The sequence below is a fragment of the Schistosoma haematobium genome, chromosome 1, assembly GCF_000699445.3.
Source record: "Schistosoma haematobium chromosome 1, whole genome shotgun sequence".
NCBI classification, from domain to species: Eukaryota; Metazoa; Platyhelminthes; class Trematoda; order Strigeidida; family Schistosomatidae; genus Schistosoma; species Schistosoma haematobium.
Genome location: NC_067196.1, coordinates 60,994,226 through 61,015,498, shown reverse-complemented (window position 1 = coordinate 61,015,498; position 21,273 = coordinate 60,994,226). Strand labels below are relative to the sequence as shown.

General features: G+C 31.6%; 1 protein-coding gene across 3 annotated transcripts in view; it reads right to left on the bottom strand.

The window, feature by feature from the left end:
• TLN1_1 (Talin-1) overlaps window positions 1–21,273 on the bottom strand; it is a 125,122-nt gene that overhangs the window by 47,873 nt on the left and 55,976 nt on the right. For 2 of the 3 annotated variants that reach the window (XM_051209256.1, XM_051209254.1), the window contains 11 exons: window positions 20,149–20,276; window positions 18,407–18,575; window positions 17,435–17,590; window positions 14,544–14,725; window positions 12,009–12,273; window positions 9,398–9,550; window positions 8,592–9,017; window positions 6,514–6,750; window positions 4,291–4,461; window positions 1,875–3,884; window positions 1,054–1,272 (listed from right to left, as the gene is read on the bottom strand). In XM_051209256.1, the coding sequence (XP_051074697.1) occupies window positions 3,615–3,884; window positions 4,291–4,461; window positions 6,514–6,750; window positions 8,592–9,017; window positions 9,398–9,550; window positions 12,009–12,273; window positions 14,544–14,725; window positions 17,435–17,590; window positions 18,407–18,575; window positions 20,149–20,276 (2,157 nt within the window). In that variant the 3' untranslated portion in view covers window positions 1,054–1,272; window positions 1,875–3,614. The remainder of the gene's footprint in view (window positions 1–1,053; window positions 1,273–1,874; window positions 3,885–4,290; window positions 4,462–6,513; window positions 6,751–8,591; window positions 9,018–9,397; window positions 9,551–12,008; window positions 12,274–14,543; window positions 14,726–17,434; window positions 17,591–18,406; window positions 18,576–20,148; window positions 20,277–21,273) is intronic. The other variant, XM_051209255.1, reaches the window with a different exon arrangement.

Below are 21,273 nucleotides of genomic sequence, written 5' to 3'. Positions count from 1 at the left end.
ACTCAAGATTCGAAATGTCCGTTGGCCGAATACCATCAGCAACAGCCTACTGTGGGAGAAAACAAACCAGCTTCCAGTTGAGTAGGAAATTAAGAAAAGATGATGAAAGTGGATAGAACATATATTGAGGAGAACATCAAGTTGCATCACGAGACAAGTCCTAACCTGGGATCCCGACAGGAAAAGGAAAAGACTAAAAGATACACCTTCCCGGAAATCGGAAGCCGATATCAAAAGAATGAATAGCAACTGGAAAGGGTTGATTAGGACAGAGTTGGACGGAGAATGGTGGTGGGCGGTTTATGTCCATCCACGAGGGGTGGGAACCAGGAGTAAACAAGTAAATGTATGTTAAAAACACTATATCCAAGTAAAAGGGATCATTCCACGCGGCTCAACACATTGTTTATTATAGTTGACGTAATTTATCTTAAAGATAATGTTGCATTTCTTTTCCTTAGCTGTTGCTTCCTTCGGTCTTCAAAAAATGGAATCCGTTGGTTTGTGGGTTACATTAACTGGAAATGGTTTCAAAATCGCTGAACCATTTCTGAAGTGTTTTCCAGACATCTCAGAACGATATGCTTTCTGGTTTTCGAGAGGTGATTTTGTAATGGTATGTTCACTTGCCAGGCTACTTTTTGAAGTAGTGAGGGTACATATGAGACAGGAAACTTCATACGAAATCATACCATAAAATCAGTTAGATGACTAGGTCATTATGTAACGCTCCTAAGACATTTCACAAGGATATCTACAAACACAAGCCACCTTACTCTCTCAGCAAAAAAGAGGGCGGATTAGATAAAGTCAATAACAATATCACACATACCTCTGCGGTCTACTGAGTTCAGACATGTGAGATAAACTTTAAAAAGTATAAGATGAGTCGATTTTTATTACTATTTAGATCATCTTCTGTGTACCATATAAATTTTTCTAAACAAGGCACTCGGGTTGGTTAGCTAGCTACTTAATTAGTTAAGTAAAACAAAAATTAGGTGAGGGATAATCAATGTAAAAAATCTCATCACTTAGTCTACTACTACTCACTTGATAACTATTACCACGTGAATATTTTGTAGCTGCTTGACTAATGTTAACCAATTGTGTAGCACCAGTTACTGTAGCACGTGCAGCAGATTGTAAATTATGTATTAAACGTGTCTGAAATTGTTCACCTCCAGCTGAATAGGCAAGAGTATACAATTCATCTGCAGCGTCACGTAATTCTGTTTGGAGTTGTATGTTATCCGGGTTAGATGAACAAGCCTAATATTAAGATAAACGTAATAAAATGAAGAGAGTGATACTCGGTTAAGCTAAACAGTGCTAATGGTAACACCAAATATAAAAAGGTAAAAACTATGTATTTCTGAAAATGATACAATGTGTAGTTCCACTCAATTCGATAGCACTTCATACAAATCCCTACTTCATGAAAAATATCATCTGAACTACTTATAAGTAGCCAAAAACCAAACACCACATTTTTCATGTAAGTAGGGTTTTCTCAAATGATTTATGTCAATCATCATAAACGTAAGAGTTTTCTGTTCAGACTGATCACCTTAAATCCTTCCTTGTTCATCCATTGATTGCGTAAACAGTATTGCACATATACCGAGCAGTCAGGTATGGTTTATTATCTCATTAGATTGTTTAATTTTGACAAATGAATAAGTTACTTGATCATTTTAATATAAAAAAACAGCACTTTGTTTACCTAATATTTATTCATTAGTTTTACTTATTTTAGAACAGTAGTGCCCCATTCAATACTTTTCGCGTCGTGTCGACGGGCTGCCATAATATTCCAAACAAAATAAGGGGACCGTATTTATTTGAAAGTGAAGAAATAACTTTTCACTTACCTTGGCAGCATTAATCAAGTTGGTAGTAGCATCTGCCAGTTGTTTAGCAGCATGGAATAAGCGATTCTGTCTATCCGAATCATCCCCAGACTCTTCAGCCTGTGCTTTAATATCAGCAATCATAAGAGCTGTAGCTTGTGCAAGACGACGTGCAGATGCAACCATACGTTGACCATCTGTAGTATAATATTGTTTCAAGTCTTCATAAGAAGTTTGGAAACTATTCAAAGCATCACCTTGATAACCCTGGAAAATGAAAGTAGGCAAAATATAACGGTAGATTTATACGGAAGAAAGCATCCAGATATTTAAAAAATTGCAATTTAAAACATATACACCACAATATTGTGTGAAACCTGAATTTCACTGAACCTTTTAATTTTCGCAGACGAATCCCTTCTACACAAGTTAATAATCAATTAAAAAGAGAACAAACATCAGTCTGTCGGACATATTCAACGAATAACCTCAGAGATACGTGAATTGGTCCAAGCTGCTACACTATATTAACACTCCAAGATGAAATTTACAACACAAATCCCAGAGCAGCAGAAGTAGTAACATTATCAAAAGTGATAAAAAAGAAGTAAGTAGATAATATGGTTTGAGAAGAGGGAGTTTGTGGAGTAGAAGAATCCCAAGATAATTTTTAAACTCAGGGTTGAGAGCGAATGCATTTATAAGGAAAATTATTTAAGGCTGAATAGAACCATGTACATACTTCTTTTCTAATATATCAGCGCAGTTTTCTCTAAAGTGCCAAAATCTCCTCTGTAATGCCTAAGAAACAGGTGCAAACTCAACACAAAAACTACTACAATGAAGCTAATATACACCTTTACATCATATCCCAAAACTCGAAAATTCATAAGTATTGGATTCTTGATAAACGTTATGAAATGTACACTAGTAAATGGAATAATACGTAATGAAAAAATATTTGCATCTATTGCTTTCTTAAATAATCAATAATGTTTTACTTAGGTTGAAAGCAACTAAAGAGAATTCATGAAATAAAGAAATTCGTATCATTTTTGCTTTATGGGAACTCTTAGAGACATCATTGGTTGCTTTTTGTTTGTGCTACTATACTACTTGATATCATTCAGTAGTCTAACTAATCTTAATAAAGTTTACCGGTTTTTTATAACGAAAAATTTTCTATTCATTTGTACTTCTAACTCCATATTTTCGTTTGTTTTTTCCCTTGTATTACTTGAATCCAGTATCCTTTGAAAAATTGATTATTTCAAGTCCAATAAAATGTCAATAAGGGATCTTTTATTCTAACTTTACTGTCAAAACAACATTTGAAAACCAAGTAGCTTAATAAATGTAGTTTGTAAATTCTAAGTGTTCATTTTGTTTTCCGGGATAGTACTTTACTTTCAGATAAAGATTGCATTTAGCCTTCGGGAATTTTACACGCGAATCAGTCATACTAGGTTAATTATTTTAAATGGATTTTCTAAACAGTTGTGTCGATGACCATCATGTATTGTTTTAATCCAATTAATTGGAGAAAAGGAATCATATATGTAACATATAACATCATACATTGGCCTTATACGTAACGATTAAACTACACACAGATTATCATTCTTCCGAACTATTAAAATGTAATCGTCTATGAGCAAACACTAGCTGTACAATTTTAGATGTAAATTGAAATAATAGTAATACAACTACTACTTCTAATGATCAACAATCAAATTCTCACATACATTCCTTCATTTCATATTAAAACATGAAATAAATAAGAAACTTAACACAAACTTTATATGATCCTTTAAGTAGATGTGCATTAAGTTGATCTAATGCATCTCGAACTTCTGTAGCTGCAGTTTCAGTCTCAATAATTGATTGTTGAACCATTTGTGGATCTTCTGATGGTACATGAACAGCAGCACGTGATGCTTGAACTACACCATCTACAGCCCATGTAACTTCACGACCAGCTTCGCTTAATTGTTGTTGACAAGTTGGTTGATGAATAGTTGGGGCTAAAACCTAAATATCATAAAAGTATGCAAAGAGTTTACATTGTATCTCGCATAAAATAGAGAGGAGAGAATTTATTTATTATCTATAGGATAAGTATGTAAAAATATTCGACAAATAGAAAAGAAAGCTAAAAGGCACATAGAGCCAAGGATTTTCTACACACAGAATACATTTATATATAGTGTCATCTTTTAACTATTTGAAATAATAATCAATAAAAAAATAACCTTAAATCTACAACTCTATGACAAAAAAATTCCTCTTCGTCAAAGCGATTAATAGATTTTCAATAACAGAAATTTCCAAAGTAAAAGATAACAACAACTGAAGATTGAATTAACTTACAATAAAGTAGATAGAAAGAGAGAGGATAAAAACAAATGAACAACCCAATTAACTAGATTAAACTTACTTTAGTACAAGCTACCAATTGACTAGTGCATAAACCAGTTTGTGTAACCGAAGCAATGACACGTTGTTGTGCTTCAGGATCTGATGTAATTTGTGAAGCTAATACTTTAGCTTTTACAACTAATCCAGCAGTTGCATTGGCGACAGCTTTAGCAAGTCCTAACAATTGATCCTGTGTAAATGTATATATATAAGAGAAAACAGGAATATATATCAAGTTTTATTTATTTTAAAGCATTTGTTATAGTATAATGAAAAAAAGGCATTAGAACAATTTTATTCAGTAGTAAAATAAAGTAACATTCTCTATTGGCGTTGATCAGAATGATGGTTGTTTATTTAAAATCTATTATTGTTGGTGGACCTGATAAGGCTATAAGTTAATATTTATCAAAATGGTTCAAAATTCAATTGTCATACTGATCGGAGGAAGGGATCGATTACAGCGGGCACACTCTCTAAACACATATTTTGTCTTTTTTCATATATCAAGATACATAATAATAATAATAATAATAATAATAATAATAATAATAATAATAATAATAATAATAATAATAATAATAATAATAATAATAATAATAATAATAATAATAATAATAATAATAATAATAATAATAATAATAATAATAATAATAATAATAATAATAATAATAATAATAATAATAATAATAATAATAATAATAATAATAATAATAATAATAATAATAATAATAATAATAATAATAATAATAATAATAATAATAATAATAATAATAATAATAATAATAATAATAATAATAATAATAATAATAATAATAATAATAATAATAATAATAATAATAATAATAATAATAATAATAATAATAATAATAATAATAATAATAATAATAATAATAATAATAATAATAATAATAATAATAATAATAATAATAATAATAATAATAATAATAATAATAATGCAATTAACTTCATTTAATTATTAATTATTAGCATAAAAACCTGTCAATTTTGAAATACGACGTAATCTTATTGATGTTCAAATAATTCCTTCATTTGCGAATACGCATATTCAGTTTTCACCAACAATTCTTAATGTTCAGACATAGAAACCAAACAATGTGGAGAGCTAAAACAAAATATCAGTCACCTGATTTAATACACCCCTTGAGTATTGTATATCTTCCAAGAGGGAGAGGTGATTTGCCGTCAAATCGATTCATGAAGTTCAGTTCAAAAAGGAAGACTTATATTTTGGAAGGGAAAGGTAATACTCTGGCCCATTCAGACATAAATCAAAAGACAAGTGAGAAATGCTGACGGGCACACATTATTATTCGAGATTCGGACTCACTTTCTAAGGAAAATGGAATATGCTATAAATTGAAAATGTGGCTTTATTTTTTGAGGGAGAAGGATATCTATTTATAGATGGGTTGTAAGTATATTCTCAATTTGGTTGGCCAATAAAAGCTTCCGATTAACTGTCGGTTTTCTCACTCAAGGAGCCAATTTGGGTACGCGGATAAAAAGCTTGTACTGTCAGTATCAGATTCATATGACAGCATAACAGAACAGTTTCAGGAAAATGTTGAAAAGACAAATCTTATATATATATTGGTAAATGAAAGAATTTTCTCTGTTTATGAGACCTACAAAATATTTCAATGATATATGCTCATGGCTCAAATGATCAAAAGTAAAGATACGGTTCAGATTTTGGGATATTTAGTTATCTACTATATGGGAATGGGCTCGAATGTTTGTCGACCTTTTAAGTTCCAATCACCCATATTGTACCATACGACAGATATGCTCCAATTATTATAAGCCTTTGTTAAGTAGTTAAGCTCTTAATTGATTTAAATAATATTCACTTCATTTCCAAGAGGAAAACATTTACAACTCGAGTGTGGTTTATTCAACAAATTATTTTATTGGCAATTTAACTGTTAGATTACTTTACAAAATAGAATAAGGTTTGGATCAATCAGCTTAAACAGCCGTATTGACAATAATAAAATTGAGAACTAATGGAAAATAAGTGAGGAGCTATCACAAATCTTTAATCTAAGATTCTGAAAGCTAGACTAATAGATGATAGCTTCAATACGTAGTGATGAATGATAAAATCCGTTAATTAACAATCAAGTTTTAATTGGCTAGTCCAAGAGAGAAATTAGAAACAAAAGTTGTAAAAGAGACAACAGTGGTAATAATAATAAACAAATAATTGGAAGCGAACCTGGTAAATTCTTTCTTCATCAGTTAAAATTAAATAATTTGTGTTGAATAAATCGTCATCATCATCTCCACCATGCATTACATGACGTAATAGATCATTGCTAGCTGCACCAACCCGACTAGCTGCTTCAATAATAGCTTTACGTGAACTACTCGATACAGGACCTTGCTGTTGTGTAATGACATGATTAGCATTATATGTTCCATCATCTGATGTTGGATAAATTTCTTCATGTGTCTAATTACCATAATAGAAACAAAAATAATGATATCTTTGTTATTTGGAAAAAAGTACGTTGATTGCTGTTTCCATACAGTATGCGATAGAATTTATAATATTATGATGTAAATATGATCAGTTATGATCTGGAAATCTGTTTTTTAACTTACACATAAACAGAGGTACATAAATACACGGAGACAGCATAGACTGTCAAATAACATTGGTGAAAGTTAAAGACATCAATAAACTGTTAGTGTTTGGTGATAAGCGCTTTTTAAGTAATGTTTGTATGTGGTGAAAATGTTAAGGTTATGTGTAAAATACCAGGTAGAGGGGGCTAGATAAGTGTTGTGAACTTTAATTTGTTGAGATAATGGGGATACGGTTAACCTAAGACCTGTGATTGCCTACTTGTCTCTATATGTTTTCCACCTAGTTTGGGAATGGACTAGAAATAACAGAGTAGTAAAATAGAGACAGTACATGAGTAGTGAGGGTATATACAGACATTTTGGTAGGAATATATGAGGAAATTGTAATCTACAAATAGAGGACTTAAGTTATATGTGTCAGCAGCGATCACAATGGTAAAGATGAACTTAGTCTCCGTCTAAGTACAGTTTCCATATCAGTTCATACATTTTATTAATTGCTTCTGAACTATATAATGTTTATGTCTAGTTTAACACAGCTATTTATGACTATTTTGACCATAATTCCTCTTCAACTCGTTAATTTTCTATGACTATTGTTAATCTGGAGTGTGTTATTCTAATTCAATACATATTTGTGCTAGGCCTTACAACTTTCTTTATGACCATTACATAGATAATAGATAAGCAAACTTTTCTAGTAATAAAATTAAGCTGATGAAACACTGTGTCCAACACTAACATTAAGGACTGATTTTAAACTTATTGTTATACAGAAAACCATTTGAATCTGAAGAATAAATTGATTAGTAAACAACACAGAGAATTCGATTGGTATTTATAATCATCATTATCAATAACCGGGGCTGAACAGATAGTATTGGTGAGATTACCAGTGACTGAGAAAACCCATGTATATACTTAATATAATGTAATTTTGCAACTGACAAATATCAAACAGTATGAAATATATAAGAATTTTCAATCAATTTTGATGGAACTTATTGTACAATCACAAAAGACTGGGTTATATCAATAGGAATACGAATAGCATTCCATGAAAGCGAACCACTATTGAACTCACACTTCTTAAACGCGTATTACATTAACCAAAACATAAACGGTAAAATGGTAACTACTAAAAAATGTTAGCTAGACGCTTTAAAATTGACACTTAACTTTCAACAATAACAATTAGTAAGAGGAAAACTGTTAACCACTAAAGAGACATCAAGTAAACTAGCTTTTTGTCAATAAAAGTTAGTTTTTCTCTGTAAGGATAGCTAAGATAGCTTTTTTTCCAACTTCATATCTCTAACCTGATCTTTGCTATTATTTGATCAGATGTTGTAAATTTTATCTTGCCGATTGTACTATGTTCAAAGGTTATATTTTGTTGCTATACAAACACAGTCGTTCTACTTCGAACTTGACTTCTTGAATATCAAACATTTTCTGAGCCTATGTCTTCTCTACATATTCCTTTGAGTTAAAAATAACTGTCAAAGAGTCATGCGTGCCATCATCCGACCTATATAATTTGTATAAGATTCCGTCTGAGTTAGAAGAGTTTCAAATATCCGTAGTTATAAATAAACATGGATTCAATCATTTAAAACTTAACACCAATCACACTTTATGTTGGATATAACTCGAATAAATTACTATAGTACAAATTCATCGAAAAGAAATACAATTAACTACCTGTCCCATAGCTAATGGTCGAGCTGATTGCAACAGATCAGTGAATGCATCAGCGACATGACGAGCAGCTGATAATAAATTTTGAGTGGATTCTTCGGTTTTATCAGCAATAATAGGTTGACCAGTTTGATCAGCTTTCAAAGCACCAGATTCACGTCGAAGTACAGCGACACGTTTTAAATCATCAACAAATGCAGGGAAATGAATGGTAACTACACGAAATGATTGTTGCATCATCATTAAATCATCACCAGGATCATGTATTTGATCCAATGGCTGACCTTGTTGCACAACATTGATATCAGTTGATTCAGCTCGATTAGCTGAACGTAAAGCTTGAGCTACAGCAGCATTCATAGCACCGACTTCATCAGTCACCTTCGCTTGACTAGCACCCATAGATTCACTTAACCAACGTTTAGATGCCTAAAATGAAGTAACGGAAAACAAAAAAATATATATTAGTAAAGTTAAATTGTGGTTAACCGTGAAAACCTGGATATGAGTTTTTTATATACTTTATTTGAAACTTGTCAGCTGGATGTATCTGTATCCCAGTGTTGATATTCATATTGAGATAACACTTTGTGCTGTTTACAATATTACTAACACAAAACTCGGAGAAATAAGCACTTTTACAATTAATTGTCATTTTTTTAGGAGATGCGGTTTTGATAATTATGCACTATCCAGATTTATTGCGTCGACTTGAGTTCACATTAGACACACACACGAGACAAATAGATGATAATTAGTATGAATATATGTGAAACAAGTTAAACCAAAAAATGGGGGAAAACACATACTTCATCTGTCCCAATATTGAGTAGATGACGTTCAGTTGGTGGACCAATATCTAAATTTTCTTTAGCAGCTTGTAATGTTTCCAAATCTTCATTAATTGTAACTAAGAGAGATTTTTGTGCTGGAGACATTTCTTGATAGTGGAAAATATGAGTCTAGTGATAATATAAAAAGAGATGAATAAAGAAGCGAGTGAATATTAAAAATAGCATTTTCGTAATTTGTTTTCTTCAGAGAAAACAATAAATAATATGTAAGATCTATTTACAACTGAAATTTTTTTCACTGTGTAACATTACTACTCACTACGAATGATTTAATAGGTGAACTTTAGCAAGTTGATTATACGAAACGCTTGAATCAGCAATACATGTGGGTGTAAGGGGGTTAATAAAGTGAACGAGAACCCAGGTGTAGGAAATCAATTTACTGTTTAATGCAAAATTACAGAATGCCTTCGTAAAATATGAAAACCATACATTAGATACATTATTTCGATATCTTCCTTCAGTTGTCCTTTACATATTTCATGATTCTCTCAATTATGTTGTCATCAAAATTACTCTCTATTTCCCTTCCTGATCTCTTTTATTCAATCTTCTGCTTCTAGGTATTACACTTCTGATTGATGGTACATACTACTTATATCTATCAACATAAGTGGTATACACAGCAATACTACCTGATAGCCTGTCGCTTCAAATATAACTATGAAATGGTATTTAAATAACAGAAACAATAAGATTTTGAATGGTATATAGGAAGACTAGCACTTAATCAGTATTTTTCTGTTTTAACCGGTCTTGTGTAAAATATTTACAATTACCTATAGCTAAATGAGTAGCTGATCTCTTGGAGCCTGTACGAAGAAGAATAAGAAGGATTTCTATTGATTGCCTACGAAACACTTTTAAATTATGCTTAAATTGCTCGAAAATTTATAGTAATTTAAATCAACCTGTTATTCAATGAAAGAGAAATAATCACAGTTATGAAATTCTTTCTATTTTGTAACTACATCAATAAATGAGAGCACAAACTGGAAAAACGTAAGGACAAAATTTAAGTATTCATTACCTAAATATAACATTATTTTGTTTGATGGGTTGAAGAAGGTGTGCTAGGTGCTATAGTTTAGGAGTCAGGATAGATTACATTTTAACCATTGGAATATAAGCTCAAACTCTGCTAGATATTATCAGTGATATGCATGTGTGGATCAGCACCGAGTATATGGAGTCCGTGTTTATTAGGTCAAAGAGTAACACAAAACTGGAAAGTCAACTGATATTTTTCATTATTATTATTACTGACAAAAGCACATTTAGATTGTATATGACCATTTAATTGACTTTTTAAAGGATATCATATTGATAATGAAATATTGAAATCCACGCTTTGAAAATGATCAGACTTTTTGATCTCATAAAAGCGAAAAATAATTCTAGAAATGTTTTAGGATATATAACATCCTTATCTACTATGTAAACACGGACTCTGAACTTAAACAAACTGTTTTTCAGATTTCAAATCGAAAAAAAATAAAACAGGGTACTTATTCACATTCCAAGTAAGAACCGGAGTCAGACAAGGCTGTTTACTCTCTCCCTTCCTCCTTCTTCTGGTGGTCGACTGGATTATGAAGACCTCGACATCTGAGGGAAAACACGGAATACAATGGACAACTCAAAATCAATTAGACGATTCAGACTTCGCAGATGACCTAGCCCTCCTATAGCATACACACGAACAGATGCAGAAAAAGACAGCCAGTGTAGCAGCAGTCTATGCATCAGTAGGCCTCAGCATACACAAGGGGAAAACCAAGGTCCTCAAATTCAAGGCGGAGAACATCAATCCAATCACTCTTGATGGCGAAACTCTGGAAGATGTAGAATCCTTCACATACCTGGGAAGCATCATCGATGAACAAGGAGGATGAGATACAGATGTAAAGGTGAGGATTGGCAAAGCAAGAACAGCATTCCTACAATTGAAGAACATATGGAACTCAAAACAACTTTCAACCAATATCAAAGTGAGAATCTTCAATACCAACGTCAAGGCAGTTCTACTGTATGGAGCTGAAACTTGGAGAACTACAACAACCACCATCAAGAAGGTACAAGTATTTATAAATAGCTGTCTTCGCAAGATACTCGACATCCATTGGTCGGATACCATCAGCAACAGCCTTCTCTGGGGTAGAGAACAAACTAGCTTCCAGCTGAAGAAGAAATTAGGGAAAGACGATGGAAATGGATAAGACATACATTACGCAAATCATCAAACTGCATCACGAGACAAGCCCTAACTTGGAATCCTGAAGGAAGGAGGAAAAGAGGAAGGCCAAGGAACACATTACGTCGGGAAATAAAAGCAGATATGAAAAGGATGAATAACAACTGGAGGGAGCTGGAAAGGATTGCCCAGGACAGGGTTGGATGGAGAATGCTGGTGAGCGGCCTATGCTCCTTCACGAGGAGTAACAGGCGTAAGTAAGTAAGTAAGTAACTTATTCACATTCACCGTAGTTTGGAAAGAATAACGAATGTTAAACTTGACCAATGATCAACTGATATATATATTCTAATACAAGAAATATATACTTACTCCACCAGTCATAAAATTATCAGGTGACATTTGTCGTGTCGTTGTTGCTGTTAATACACTTTGACCATCGATTACTGTAGAATTTTCATCACCTACAAGATTATTTTGTTGATGAATAGACCATACACCGTTTGTATTCATTTGATGACTAGATAAATCATTTCTGTGTTGTTGAATGTCGAATGGTTTCTCAACTACACCATTGACAAGTTGATCTTTTCCACGACCACGAACAGGAACACGTTGGTGCTGAACAATCGTAGCCCTGATAATAATAACAACAATAATAACGAAAACAAAGATATAATAATAGAAATGATCGTTCAATAAAGATTTTAACGATGTATTTTGTAAACATATCAAGAGGGAATGTAAAATTTCTGGTTTGTGGGACAATAGAAATTATTATTGAGTGAAAGTGGACCTCAATTATATTAGTAGATTTTAATCGGTCAAAATACTGAACAACGGGCTTTGGTCTACATATAGAATGAGAGTCAACAGAATTATATATTAAGTGGCCAAAATGTTATACATCGATGATAGAAATATAATTATCAAAACCTTTCAAGTTCAATCTGATTGTACGAAACGTTATTATTGAATGCCAGTAGTGAGTATTGGTCGCTATTACTGGACTTGATGAACTTTAAAAGTCTTATTACCATATGAAATTAGTTTTGAATATACTCATAGGAGTCTTTCAATTTGTCAGTCACTAAGAACAAAGAACGTACCAAACACACATCTCTAATCTGCTACAGATTATAAAACCGCTTTCACAGTATTTCAAATACAGTTACGCATATAACAAAAGATGAACGTGTTCGTATCTTTCTCTATTGTAGAACACACATAGTTCCCAAGATGCCAACTATGAATAATTATTAAAACAACAATAATAACAAAAGACACATGTGCAAACTCCACATACACACACATTGTTAAACTGATGTCATATTTCGAAAAAATTGACAAGTTTTCATAATATTGAAATATTAGTAATATTGACATTACTAATAAAAATACAAAGTGACAGTTTTTGTTTATTCTTCACAAACCTATAAACAGTTAACAGTCAAAAGCAATTCAGTATATCGCAAAAAAGTGAAATGTTTATTATGATATGGTTTGTGAAAATAACCTTGTTGCTACTACCAATAATCAATCAGATACACAGAGAAAAAGAGAGTGCACATTATGAAAGCGAAAAAGAAGGAAAAAAACAAAACTGACAAATTAAACTTATAATAATAATCAAGAGAAAAATAAAAACATATAAGTCAGTTCAGATTGTCAATGAATTAGAAAGTCTATCCAAGAAGTCGATCAGTCAGTCATAAGCGACTTAGAACCTGGCGTGTATGTATTTCTGTTCAAGTTGTCATACCAAATCAACACATCAGAATGAAATTACTAAGAAAAGTGGTAGAATAGTAGAAGTAGTAACATTGTCCGTAGTGGTAGATCTGGTTCGAGAAGGATGATTGAATTCGTCGAATAAAAAGTATGAAAAATTTTGAAGATAAAGAAAGAATGAATATAGGTTATTGCGAACTATTCTGAGATGTGTCATTCAACCTGAGTCTACAACCACTGATCATGCGGACCCCAGCCAGTTAGTCTGTGGACACCAACACAACTCAGTTCAACGGTCAATGACTTGAACTAATTCTACGTCTTAGTTTTGTAGCACCAAATTTTCTTTCAGCCTATTCCAATGATAGAAAACATCGTGGTTCGAAGTAGGTGGTGGTTGGGTTTATGTAGCAAATGTCCCAAATGCTTTAGTCAGTAGTGACTCACTACTTCATTAACCGATTTCCCATCTTTGCCTGGTAACATGTGTTGAAAGTCAATATTGCTCAGTCGACTGTTCAGTATTCAAAGAATGGGTCTTATTTATTTATGAAATAACTAAAAATATGTTTCGTAATCTACAAACAGAAATGACTTTCAAATTAACATAACACCTGATTACATAATTATTAAGGGTCCTAACCCTCCTATCTTTGACATTTAGGACTGAATTTGAACCAGTCTTTGTTATTATATGTGCATCGTATGTGGGTTGTTTGGATATTATCATTTTGTTACAAGTTTAATCGAATAGATGGATTGTAGCTAGTATAGGAAACCAAGATGCATGAATATAAGCACAGAGATCCAGGTACATCCATCTGGTGAGTCCATGAATAGAATGAAATGTGCGTTCTGGATTCCATTGTAACCTACAAGCCATCTCTATTTTGCAAAACACGTTAATTATTATTATTTAAAACTTTCATGGGATGTTCCAGATACTTTATGTATCTGAATTTTCAACTTCGACAGTTATACAATTCAAAATGATGTTTCAATTGAATAATAAAGAAATTTTATTTAAATGAATACTTTAACTATAGGCTAACGTATATATCGGGAAAAACCCGACTAGATGACTTACTTTGAACTAGAAATTTTAACTCATGTGATGAAAATGCTTAAAACAATTGAGACGAAAATTATGCACACACAAACACACATTAAACTAACCGTTCAGCTTGAACATTTTCTTCATACATTGCAGATTCTTCATCACCTTGCAAACCGGGATGATCAGTAGCTTTTTGTTTTTTCAATATGATGTCAATGTAACCAGCAATTAGTTGAGAGATTTGTTCGCCTTCTGATGTCTGTGCTGTATAATATTCATCTGGTGAATATTCACCAAAATCCTGTAATAGTAATAACAACAATAATAAGAGTACCAAATGATTTATTTACATATCATACAGCTTCTTGAACATTAAATGTATTCAGTTAGCAGAGAATTTAAATCACAAAGCATTGGATCAGTAAGTTGAAAAAAAAAGAAATGAACTTTGCAATAATTTTAATCTTCAACTAATGTAATTCACTATCTAAGTAGACACATGCTTTTCGTCGTTAGTAACCTTGCCTGACTAGCAGGAACGAAGTAGGTAGACTAGAGATTGAACTTACAACATAGTTGTTAACAAATCAAGTTATTTGACCATTACTATTACTGCTGAAAAGAACGAAGACGTGCTTAGAGTAAACGAATTTGTTGTAATAAACAAGATCACACAATAGGTTTGTAAAATCTGAAAACAATATACTGAATACACCATTTGCACATCCTCCTTAAATTGTCTCTCACAAGCTTCATCGCTTTTTATGCCTGTTGATACTCAGATTGCTTCCGATTTTCTTTCTCTTCTCGTTATACTCCACTTCTGTTAGTAAGAATCCTATTTCCAATTCTTGATACATACTAATTATATCTGTCCGTAAAAGTAGCACACACCACACGACTACTACTACTACTACTACAGTTCTCATTATTATTAAGTAACTAACTGTGTCGATAGAAAGTATTATTGATTCAGTAGTATGAAATAGAACTTATGAGAATAAATTTCATTCCACATAAAAAGTAACAAAATATGATGACAAGAATGATTCGTGAATAAATGCTACTATGGTACAATAAATGAAAAAAAAAGAAATAAAAATTGAAGTAAAAGCTTGTCATCAACAATGATCATTGTAACTTTTTTATATTGAAAAACTCAACAACAAGAAAAAAAATACTTTAGTGGCAAAAAATCAGTGAATTCAAAAACATCTCATGAGTAAACCAATAGAAGACTGATAAAATGAAGAGAATAATGAAAAGATACTAGAGTTAACTTTTTACTAAAAAAAGGAGAATGAATTAGAAGTGAAGTATTTTCAGTTCAAAGAGAAGAGACAAATGCTGGATATTCGGTATTTTACATGTAGGGTATGTTACCTATATTGGCAGGCATAAGTAGTATGTAACACCAGTCAGAAGTAGGGTGCATGGCAGCAGAAGATTGAGAAGATCGAATTCAAGACAACAGGAATGTAAACAGAGAGTAATTGTAATAACGGTCGGAAGGAGGGAACGATGAATTTTGGTTATCTCCACCAATTTTTCCTCCACTATACATTCAAGGTTCTGATTGAAACACTTCTAATATTATTTACTGACGAGATAATAGATCAATCTTTTTATATGAATCAACTATACTTAATTAGCACTATATTCTACGTACATCTTGACAAAACTATGTGATAATCAGTACTAAGTTATCTCCACCCGTGCTTGCTTTATTCAATTCCCTTGAATTATTAGAATAAATCAAGTAAACAACAATTCTAAGAAAGGTATAAAATAGACTACAAAGTCATGATGCTTACATTATATGTATTGTTGTTATTAGTGACTTGGTAATTTAGATGTACAATTACAGAAAAACGAAATTATTCACACAAGCCCAGGAATGATTGCTTCAGTGAGATGTTCCAGTACAAAAAACAAACAACATATACGTAAACTACGGATACACACATTTGGTGAATTGTGTCTATATATATTGGGAGAGTAGTTGACATAACGTTTTCAAGTCAAATACTGGAGATAAATATAATAATGTCACTCATTACAAAAATACAAATTCGAGTTTTATGGTATATATCTTCAACAGACCTTAGGAAATGAGTGAAAACCACGGACCACTGGAAGACTGTTTTTTCTACTATGGGACTCCTTAGGAGTGAGTATACTTCAGGCTTTGTAGCGTATGTTCGACCTTTATATAACTGAGAGGCCTGGACCCGATTTCCGACAGTCGTCGGTACACATAGTTGAAGAGTCTCGGACTAGAACAAAACAGGTAGACAATGCTTTCTGGTTCTCAATGGCCATACAACCAAAGTCAGTGAGTGGTGCAAACCGCGAAATTCAATAACCTACAAAAACCCATTACATTAGTAACATATTCATGTACTAGAAACTGAAGTAGGACTATTTGCTGAAGAGTTCCAATATACTGACCTAACTATTCACTATGCCATAAATTGTTATAACAAGACTTAATCCTAATAATGAAAAGTCAAAAGCAAGTAGTTTAAACTAATGAGTCAAGACTGCTCATATATAAAGGATTCAAATAGCTACATTTATTATAAGAACAACTCGAAATTCCTCTATGAATAGGATGAAAAAAATAGGTGGAAATTGTAGATAGAATGTTTAAAAAAAGTTTGTCCAATGAATTCCTAACTTTTATACAGTATTCCATCAAAAACTTAAATTGATAATTATATAAAGTTTAAAAAACTTTACATTTTAAAATTTTGATCTCTCAGCAAAGAAGTCAGAAAATAATGATGTCAATCGAAGAGGTGACCCCTTGACATAAGCAACTTATCGTCAAAAAGGGATAAATAATGAGTATGAAATAACTAAGCACAAAAATATCTCGACTATTACGGTTGTGACTTTGAATCATTCTCTATTGAAGAAGTTCTATTACAAACATATTAGAAAAATTACGTTAAAAATCAACCATTTCCATGAAATATTATTATCAATATTATTATTGGTATTTTACCATAGTAAATGCATGTGGTGAGGCAGCCCATTTACAAATTGATGTAAGTGGCCAAATTTTCAAAACTTCTTTGGTTTTTTCATCTAATCGAACTACACTATCCTTTGTTATACCCAATAAACGTGGTATCAATTTATTTTTACCTTTGATTCGTTCCTAGAGGGAAAAAGATAAAAATGTGTAACAATCAATTAACATTGCTGATCAGCATATTAGATACATAACAAAATATCAAGAGACATTGTTTTATTAGATATAAAACTTATTCTCAGGAAGCAATTCCAAATATATAACAGAAATTTTAATTCGAATCACAGATTACAATGTATTATGTACAAACGCTGAAGATCAGCGAAAATGAATGTGTACAGATTGTTGATGAGGAATAAAAGATTATGACAATCAAATGTTTAAAAGAAAAAAAATACGAAAACTAACTAACATCTAATGTATTAATCTCCAAATTACTATCTTTCTTTCTCTTTCAGATAGACAAGTTATAAGTGATATTGTTCATACTATGAAGATTCCCAGATAATACAGTTATACTTGAATTTTATTAACTTTTAATTCAAACACAGTTCATTTATCCATAGTGTAGAAATATAATATGAAATTGTTCAAGAAAATATACATGAACAAATCATACAATATGTAAAGTATTTCATCTATTTTATACTGACATTTCTTTAATATAATATATTGACAGAAAAAAAGAATTTTAACAATTAATAGGGACTAGTGCTAAAATTAGGAAAAACTATTGGTTTTTCCTTTTATTTACAAAGAACTAGTAACATGTCTTCTTTATTGACAATAATGGAAAAGTGGAGATATTGAATAGTCATTTAACTTCATCATAACTAATGAATACACACTGAGAGAGAAAGGAAGGACTTGTGTAGTTCTTTATATCTTAAAATAGGATGGTACGGGGATAATAACAACAGAAAGAAAAGGTAGAGAGCTTACTTTTACTAGGAAAAATGTAATTCCATACGTTTTTAATGAGCGACAAAATTGACAATATTTCACTTTTGCTTCAATTTCACTTAAACCGCATAATTCAGCATGCTGTTGAAAAATTTTCTTTTCTAAACTACGAATTTTTGCATATTCTTTTGGTAGAAAATCTTTCAAACTATAGAAAAATGAATAAAATGTTGACTAAACTACTGAAGAAAACTTTATGAGAAGAAATGAGAATTAACGATAAATTTATTAGCGTCGAATGAATTCTGTAGGAACAAAGCTCAGCTGTACGCAGTGTATAATCAAATTACCCATTAGTTATGACGATGCACGGTATACAAACTCATTTTTTGCGTTTTATTCTGTATGCTACTTATCATAGCTAAGTAAAATGAATTGCATTTAGGCTACTTTTACTCTCGGTACACTGTAACTTACGGTACAGATAGTCTCGCATTATTCAGATTTATCTTTATGTTGAACAATATACAGTTAATTTGAAAAACTTGTGTAAGTTTTCTCTTCCATTAGATATTGTGCTTTCCCAAACTCCTAAATTTATTTAAGGATCACAACTTTTCGCATAACTAACATACAAAGCCAACATGATTTTCATTTAGCAAATTTTAAATACTTACTACTTCTCAAGGTAAGTATTGTAGTTGTGAATAAAACGATTTTATTAGACCTGATAACTTCTTTACGCTCAGTTAGATTTCAGTCGGTTGGAGACAGGACTTGAAACTGATTTCTGTGCGCTGGTCAATTAGATGATCTGAGCATAGACCTTTCTACACTTATATGACTTAGAAAATTAATTTCCTTAAAAAAAATGAAGTCGGATGTTAACTTGCGATGCGAGTGGTAATGTCATTCCAAAAACGTCAATGAAACTCTCTTTCCGTAGAAAAGGCATTAAATGACGGGGCCAGTTTGTAGCTTTTGGATGAGTTTTGTTTTCTGAGCTCAACAGTCTAATGTACAGGCTTTTGCTGTCGATCGGGAAAATATCATCAGGACGAACGTCATGTAGAAGTGAGCAATAAGTCTTTTTGCAATCACTATTATCGTTAACGTAAAAGTGACACAACTACCACGGTGACAAGTAGGTTGAAATGCATAGGCTATAATTACGTTAAGCTAATAATTCATTGTTACGTTTTTCAATAGTTGTTAGTCTATCAAGAGCACGTAAAAAACATTCAATCACATTTTTGATCATAAACAGATATACAAAGAAGAGATTAATGGAAACGCTACAAACAATGGGACGTATTCAGTTACATCATGACTGAAGGGTTCCAAAATCGTAGACATTCAATATCAGTGAACAAAGGAGATACATCATTACTATATAAACAGTCAAAAAACAAAATTGTAAAACTGAAGTCGTGACAACTGAATGAATGAGTCACCCTCTTGGTCGTAAATTTCGTTTTACATGTGTCTGGGATTCCAGACATCAATCTTTCATTAAAAAATAGTGGAGATACTTATTATTATTGTTTCTGAAGGATAGTATTTGTCACGGATCAAACTCAGTTGGTAGTCATATAATGGAAAATCGGAAAGCATTAGACAACTGTTTTTCCTTAATTTACAATTCAAACGTATTTCATATATTTGTATTGTTTGTTTCATATCTTGTGATATTATATGAGCAATAAGTTTAATGGGTAAAAACAATTCACTTTATACTTTTCTATTGAAATAAATACTAATTCTTATTCTGTGAAACTTACTCTAAAAAATTAGGTTTAAATTTCTCCGCAACATAATTTCCAAATTGAACTTGGCATTGAATACCAGCTAAATAGACAGCTTCTTCTAGAGAAACAGGATGAGTTCCTTTCAAAATAGCATCCTTAAGCTAAACAATAGCAAGAAAGAAAGGAGATGAAATAACGATATGATGAGTGAAAAAGCCAGGAAAATTGCGGACTCTTCCAACTTCGTTTCTAAATAAACGTCTATATTTCTTTCAGCGTTTTTCTTTGGAAAACGACAAATACGAACGTGCTTTTCTAAATGTAATATGCTTATTTTAAATGTAAAAATATTCATGAACGGTTTATAAAAAAATAAAAATTTCGACGTTAATCAATACATTGGTTGATAAATATAAGATATTAGACACGTATTAAAATTTCTAACTCATTTATACTGCCCTATACAATCACAAAAAGTAGTCTTAAATGAATAAGAGAAAATTACTACGAACTTCGACGAAAATCGAAACTAGTGAATTGTTTTCTCAATGGTCAGTTTTGCTAGAACAGGTTAAAAAAGTGAGATGACGTTTGAATTCAATATGTTATAAATTTTCTTTTTATTAAATGTGATATATGTTCTGCAGGACATATATACTTTTGTATTAATTAAGTGCGATATTTGTTCGACATGAAAAGAAGTATACATTTAGTATTAAATAGGTTTAATATCTATTCTTTTAACTTCACTATTTCAGTTATGTATACTATTAATACACTGATTTACAAACGCCATTAAAATCTGTATACAATTGAGTGTATTTAATTAATGGATATTCGTCTTGTGTTTTTTTATTTTTGAAGGGTGAATAAAATCTTCATTTAACGTTAGATTTCTTTTCTATAGTGCGTTGCACGAATCACGGTTTTTCTGGTTTCAAGTAACAGTTCGTCACAGTTAATATCAACTTCAATCTGGTGGCCTATTTGAATATCTGGGCTAACTGTTCCAGTCATCTAGATATTTCAACAAGTTACCTGTTTTTTGTGTCTTAATATGTCATTATGTCTATTAATCACATAACCTATTCAGACACGTTTATGAAAAGTTTACAACCTTTCGTTGTACAATTTACAAAAAGGTACAATCAGAAACAT